Raw genomic sequence first — 7,634 nt, 5'->3', positions numbered from 1 at the left:
AAGATCGCATAAAAACTACTATCATTGGATAAAACACAACCGTGATTTCTACAGTATCGTGTTATTGTTACGTAGCTCTAGGTCACGGAAAAGTCATTGGATTTTTTAAAATCATGGATCAGCAGAGAATTAAGTCACATCTACCTCACTAGGCTACTACACGGTGACATATTTAAAACTGGTACGCACAAATTGAATAGCCTAAAGCATAGGTTTATTTTTTTTTATAAGAGATTAGATTATTTCAATCATTAAGCTAGCCTTTTAGCCTAAATTGTTTTATTATTCATATTTTAGTCTGTTTAAAAATGCACGTGGAGCATAAAACTTTAACACGTTTTGTTGTTGATATTTGTTGATGTCGTTGTTGTCCACCCTTTGTTTTTGACCCATCCATCCCTTAAGAGATTGAGAGACAATCAGCTCATAGTCACATCTACCAGTGACCGCCAGCGGTGAGTTGCATCAGTAACACTGACTGCAACTGTCTCAGTGACACGAATAACCATCGACTATCCATCTGCTTTTCCACTGAGCACAGACGTTACCACATCATGCACATCTTTGGTTTGGTTGAGTGGTCTTCAACTCTGAATCCCATCTAAAAAACAACAACCTTTAGACAGGGTCTTTTGGTTGAAACTTAAATTGAACTGAGACCCACTGTTGCCCACACTGCGGTGCCAGGCCGCCAGAGCCAGAGAGATGCGGTTGAGACCCTTTACATAACAGCTGGGTCTTTGACTGTCTATAAACTGCAGGATTCACTCTGCCACATTTCCTTGGTCCTTTATGGCAAAATGTAATGATGCAATTTAATTAGGGATAATATGCCTTGGGCTGATATCAAGACGCAAGACATGGATCATTGATTAGGCGCAATGTTAGAATGTTCTTTCTTGTAGACCATTTGAGGTGACTATAAAGCCTATGTCTGTGCTATAAACACAATCATAACGGTTAGCCTAATAAATGATAAGATACAGAATGAAATTAGCAAACACTAAAATTGATCAGTCCAAAATGTGTGTACACTATAGGTCTACATAATTAGTCTGGCTAACACTAACTCGAAGTACATACACTATATATAAAAGTATGGGGACACCCTTCAACTATTTCAGACACACCCGTTGTTGAAAATGTAATCTCCATAGACAAACATTGACAGTAGAATGTTATGAACAAATTCTTATTGACAATGCCTTACTAAAGAGCTCAGTGACACTGTCATAGGATGCCACCTTTCCAACAAGTCAGTTCGTCAAATTACTGCCCTGCTAGAGCTGCCCTGGTCATCTGTAAGTGCTGTTATTGTGAAATGGGAACACTGGTTCAGCCACCAAGTAGCCACACAGCTCACAGAATGGACCGCCAAGTGCTGAAGCGCGTAGCACGTAAAAATCGTCTGTCCTTGGTTGTAACGCTCACTGTCGAGTTCCAAACTGTCTCTGGAAGCAACATCAGCACAAGAACTGTTTGTTGGGAGCTTCATTAAATGGGTTTCCATGGTTGAGCAGAAACGTCTTCTCTGGAGTGATGAATCACGATTTACCATCTGGCAGTCAGATGGACAAATCTGGTTTTGGCAGATGCCAGGAGAACAATACCTGCTTCAATGCATTGTGCCAACTGTAAAGTTTGGTAGAGGAGGAATAATGGTCTGGGCTGTTTTTCATAGTCCGGGCTAGGCCCCTTAGTTCCAGTGAAGGGAAATATTAACGCAACAGCATACAATGATATTCTAGACGATTCTGTGCTTCCACCTTTGTGGCAACAGTTTGGGGAAGGCCCTTTCCTGTTTCAGTATGACAATTCCTCCGTGCACAAAGCGAGGTCCATACAGAAATGGTTTATCGAGATAGGTGTTGAAGAACTTGATTAGACTGCATGAATTGTTATGCCGACTGCGAGCCAGGTCTAATCGCCCAACATCAGCGCCCGACCTCACTAATGTTCTTGTGGCTGAATGGAAGCAAGTCCCTGCAGCAGTGTTCCAACATCTAGTAGAAAGCCTTCCCAGAATAATGGAGGCTGTTATAGCAGCAAAGGGGGGACCAACTTCATATTAATTCCCATCATTTTGGAATGAGATGTTCGACGAGCAGGTGTCCACATACTTTTGGTCATGTAGTGAACATACAGTAAGTGTACATAGAGGTAGCGTTGCATGCATCAAAGCGAAGTGCGACGTCATTGACTGTGTCAGATTTTGACTGTGACAGATTAACATATAATGTGGTTAGCTGATACTTAAAATACCTATCCAGGCAATGTAAGATCTTGCATGGGTCAGCAACGCCTGGGAAGAGGACGCACCCAATAGCATTCGTGCTTGCCAGATTCTACCATTCATGCCCACGGCGTGCGACACGAGAACACTGCAGCGCTGTCCGGCGTGAACGTGCAGCTCAGAACATTGTCCCGATCATAGTCAAGTGTCAATCACTGGGGTATACAGTGACTTCAGAATGCATTCACACCCCTCTTGTTCTGTTACAACCTGAAAACGGATTCATTTGAGATGTAGTGACACTGGCCTACACATAATACCCCATAATGTCAAAGTGGAATTATGTTTCTTGATTGTTATTATTATTTTTTACAAATTAATAAAAAATGAAAAGCTGCAATGTCTCAGGGAGGTTTTCCAATGCCTCACAAAGAAGGGCACTGATTGGTAAATGGGTAAAAAAAAATTACATTGAACATTATTTTGAGCAAGTTATTCATTACACTATGGCTTGTGTATCAATACACCCAGTAAATACAAAGATACAAGGGTATTTCCTAACTCAGTTGCCGGAGAGGGATTTCACCATGAGGCCAATGGTGACTTTAAAACAGTTATAGACTTTAATGGCTGTGATAGGAGAAAACTGAGGACGGATCAACAACATTGTAGTTACTCCACAATACTAACTTAAATGACAGAGTGAAAAGAAAGAAGCCTGTACAGAATAAAATATTCCAAAACATGCATCCTTTTGGCAATAAAGTAAAATTTTTAAATAATGACAAAGACAAAGACATTAACTTTATGTCCTGAATACAAAGCTTTATGTTTGGGGCAAATCCAACACACACATCACTGAGTACCAGTCTTCATATTTTCAAGCATGGTGGTGATTGCATCAGGTTATGGGTATGCTTGTCATTGGCAAGGACAAGGGATTTTTGGGGGATAAAATGCAACGGAGTAGAACTAAGCACAGGCAAAGTAAGTCCTAGAGGAAAATCTGGTTCAGTCTGCTTTCCAACAGACACTAGAAGACAAATTCTCCTTTCAGCAGGACAATAACCTAAAACACAAGGCCAAATCTACACTGAAGTTGCTAACCAAGACGACATTGAATGTTCCTGAGTGACCGAGTTACAGCTTGACTTGGCTGTCTAACAACGATCAACAACCAACTTCAGAGCTTGAAGAATTAAAAAAGAATAATGTGTAAATAGTGTACAACCCAGGCGTGCAAAGCTCTTAAAGACTTACCCAGAAAGACTCACAGCTGTAATCGCTGCCAAAGGTGTAACTCAGGGGTGTGAATAATTATGTAAATGTAATATTTCTGTATGTCATTTTCAATACATTTGATCAAAATTATAAAACATGTTTTCACTTTGTGTGTAGATGGGTGTGAGAGAAAAATCTATTTAATCCATTTTCAATTCAGACTGTAACACAACAACATGTGAACGTCAAGGGGTAGGGAGGATGGTTCGTAATAATGGCTGGAACGGAGTCAATGGAATAGCATCAAACACATGGAAACCATGTGTTTAATGTTTTTGATACTATCCCACCTATTCCACGCCAGCCATTACCACGAGCCCGTCCTCCCCAATGAAGGTGCCACTAACCTCCTGTGCTGAACCCCAACAGTATGTTACACACGTGTACGTGTGTATGGCTATACCTGCCGTGTCCGATAGGCGGTGCTTTAGGGTTATTATGGTAATAGGAGCGGGGCTGGAGGGAGATGAGTAGTGACGTCAGCACCTAGGTCGCCAGTACAGTGAAACAAACATGGCGACAGAATGGAGCGGGCAGCAAGGCTACGTTCTGACTCTAATCGTTTTCTTTTGGAGTGCAGTGGGGGGACGCACAGAGACAGCCACTTCGAGTGTCCGCAGTAGCGGGAGCCAGGTGCTCGGTATGCGGCTGGAGAGGAGCGACAAACCGGCCTCGACCACTGACGATGGGGTCATCCAATTAACGGAGGAGAGCACAGTGCAGCTCCGGTTCTACGGAGTGCAGCTCAACTCGGGCACCTGGGCTCAGATACGCTTCACAGAACGAGGGGATGGGAGCGAGGATGGGGGAAACAATAACATTATTGACGACACACCTAACAGCACTTGTGTTGATTTCACAAAAGACTTCAGCATCGCAAACTACATGAACATCAGTAGCCGGGGAACCACGGGGGTACTCAGCATAAACATTAAACCGCTTCGTAAGAGCGAGCCGCACAAGGAGTATGGGCTGTGCATCAGGAGTTTGGCTGATGGTAGGTGGGCTCTGCTCGGGGATAGCGACGGGAGACTGCGGGTGGTGGAGGGGGAAAAAACTCTCCTCCCCCTGTGGTTCCAGATCATCCTCATCTGCTGTCTGTTGGTGCTGTCTGGCATGTTCAGCGGGCTGAACCTGGGGCTCATGGCTCTGGACCCCATGGAGCTCCGTATAGTCCAGAGCTGTGGCTCAGAGAAGGAGAAGAAATACGCCCGCAAAATTGAGCCCATCCGCAGCAAGGGGAACTACCTTCTCTGTTCTCTGTTGCTTGGTAACGTCTTGGTCAATACCACACTCACCATTCTCCTGGATGACCTGATAGGCTCTGGGCTGGGCGCCGTGGTCGCCTCCACAGTGGGTATTGTGATTTTCGGTGAGATAGTCCCCCAGGCGCTGTGTTCTCGCCACGGGCTGGCGGTGGGCGCCAACACCATCCAGGTGACCAAGTTCTTCATGTTGCTCACCTTCCCCCTCTCCTTCCCCGTCAGCAAGCTCCTAGACGTGCTCCTAGGCCAGGAGATCGGCACTGTGTATAACCGCGAGAAGCTGGTGGAGATGCTCAGGGTGACGGAACCGTACAACGACCTGGTCAAAGAGGAGCTCAACATGATCCAAGGAGCGCTGGAACTCCGGAATAAGACGGTGGAGAGCGTGATGACTCCTCTGGCCCACTGCTTCATGATCCAGAACGACGCGGTCCTTGACTTCAACACCATGTCAGAGATCATGGAGAGCGGCTACACGCGTATCCCCGTGTTCGACGACGAGCGCTCCAACATCGTGGACATCCTGTACGTGAAGGACCTGGCGTTCGTGGACCCTGATGACTGCACCACCCTGAAGACCATCACCAAGTTCTACAACCACCCTGTCCACTTTGTGTTCCACGACACACGGCTGGACTCCATGCTGGAGGAGTTCAAGAAAGGTGTGTATATCTGGAGGGTCGGGGGAAGCATGTGTCATACATCATATTTACATACATGGTTGATGTATGGAAAACTATTTATAATGCATCCGTCACTCCCCATAATCAATACACTCATATACACACACACACACTGAGACAGATGTGCCCCTGGCTGTATTGATGAGTGGAATATCTCAACCCAGTTGTCATGGCAGGGAACAACTGTGACACATCACAATCTAGGGGTCATCAACTCTGTCTCTGGATAGCTACAGGGAATAGGTTTTTGTTCTAGACCTGCACTATTCACACCTGGTTGATTAGTTGAATCAGCTGTGTTAGTGCTGGCCTGGAACAGAAGTCTGTACCTATAACTCTCCAGGAACTTTGCCATAATTAGTTATTGGTCCATTCTGTTGTCATTTCAGTTCTGTTGTCATTTAGGAAAGTAGGGCCACACGGGGGGAGAGCATTGGGCTAGGGCTGCTATCGTCACTCACTCTTAGGGCTGCTATCGTCACTCACTCTTAGGGCTGCTATCGTCACTCACTCTTAGGGCTGCTATCGTCACTCACTCTTAGGGCTGCTATCGTCACTCAGTCTTAGGGCTGCTATCGTCACTCAGTCTTAGGGCTGCTATCGTCACTCAGTCTTAGGGCTGCTATCGTCACTCAGTCTTAGGGCTGCTATCGTCACTCAGTCTTAGGGCTGCTATCGTCACTCAGTCTTAGGGCTGCTATCGTCACTCACTCTTAGGGCTGCTATCGTCTCTCAGTCTTAGGGCTGCTATCGTCACTCACTCTTAGGGCTGCTATCGTCACTCACTCTTAGGGCTGCTATCGTCACTCACTCTTAGGGCTGCTATCGTCACTCACTCTTAGGGCTGCTATCGTCACTCACTCTTAGGGCTGCTATCGTCACTCACTCTTAGGGCTGCTATCGTCACTCACTCTTAGGGCTGCTATCGTCACTCACTCTTAGGGCTGCTATCGTCACTCACTCTTAGGGCTGCTATCGTCACTCACTCTGAGGGCTGCTATGGTCACTCACTCTTAGGGCTGCTATCGTCACTCACTCTTAGGGCTGCTATCGTCACTCACTCTTAGGGCTGCTATCGTCACTCACTCTTAGGGCTGCTATCGTCACTCACTCTTAGGGCTGCTATCGTCTCTCACTCTCAGGGCTGCTATCGTCTCTCATTCTCAGGGCTGCTATCGTCACTCACTCTCAGGGCTGCTATCGTCTCTCACTCTTAGGGCTGCTATCGTCACTCACTCTTAGGGCTGCTATCGTCACTCACTCTTAGGGCTGCTATCGTCACTCACTCTTAGGGCTGCTATCATCTCTCACTCTTAGGGCTGCTATCGTCTCCCAGTCTTAGGGCTGCTGTCGTCTCTCAGTCTTAGGGCTGCTATCGTCTCTCAGTCTTAGGGCTATCCAGGGGCTAGGCTAGCTAGGCTGTTGTAACCCCTCACTCAAAAGTTGTAATGCATGTTATCAACATCAAGTTGATAACATCATTTGATGTTGCATGCTTATAACACAACCTAGGTGGCTAACTATATGCCTTGCCAGTTAGCTGACCCAAACTACAGTTTGTATCATTGAGAGTGTGTGAAGAATAACAGATGTCACCAGCTGTCATAACTGTTTATAATATATATATATACAGTGCCTTGCGAAAGTATTCGGCCCCCTTGAACTTTGCGACCTTTTGCCACATTTCAGGCTTCAAACATAAAGATATAAAAGTGTATTTTTTTGTGAAGAATCAACAATAAGTGGGACACAATCATGAAGTGGAACGCGACATTTATTGGATATTTCAAACTTTTTTAACAAAACAAAAACTGATAAATTGGGCATGCAAAATTATTCAGCCCCTTTACTTTCAGTGCAGCAAACTCTCTCCAGAAGTTCAGTGAGGATCTCTGAATGATCCAATGTTGACCTAAATGACTAATGATGATAAATACAATCCACCTGTGTGTAATCAAGTCTCCGTATAAATGCACCTGCACTGTGATAGATAGTCTCAGAGGTCCGTTAAAAACGCAGAGAGAATCATGAAGAACAAGGAACACACCAGGCAGGTCCGAGATACTGTTGTGAAGAAGTTTAAAGCCGGATTTGGATACAAAAAGATTTCCCAAGCTTTAAACATCCCAAGGAGCACTGTGCAAGCGATAATATTGAAATGGAAGGAGTATC

At 45.3% G+C, this 7,634-nt stretch overlaps 1 protein-coding gene across 3 annotated transcripts in view; it reads left to right on the top strand.

The window, feature by feature from the left end:
- Window positions 1-3,912: 3,912 nt before the first annotated feature.
- cnnm4a (cyclin and CBS domain divalent metal cation transport mediator 4a) overlaps window positions 3,913-7,634 on the top strand; it is a 62,843-nt gene continuing 59,121 nt past the window's right edge. For all 3 annotated transcript variants that reach the window (XM_036976954.2, XM_090234021.1, XM_090234022.1), the window contains exon 1: window positions 3,913-5,441. In XM_036976954.2, the coding sequence (XP_036832849.2) occupies window positions 4,028-5,441 (1,414 nt within the window). In that variant the 5' untranslated portion in view covers window positions 3,913-4,027. The remainder of the gene's footprint in view (window positions 5,442-7,634) is intronic.

This window comes from Oncorhynchus mykiss, chromosome 5 (assembly GCF_057628025.1).
Source record: "Oncorhynchus mykiss isolate SJ-2025 chromosome 5, ASM5762802v1, whole genome shotgun sequence".
NCBI classification, from domain to species: Eukaryota; Metazoa; Chordata; class Actinopteri; order Salmoniformes; family Salmonidae; genus Oncorhynchus; species Oncorhynchus mykiss.
This window is presented reverse-complemented; position numbering and strand designations above follow the sequence as displayed.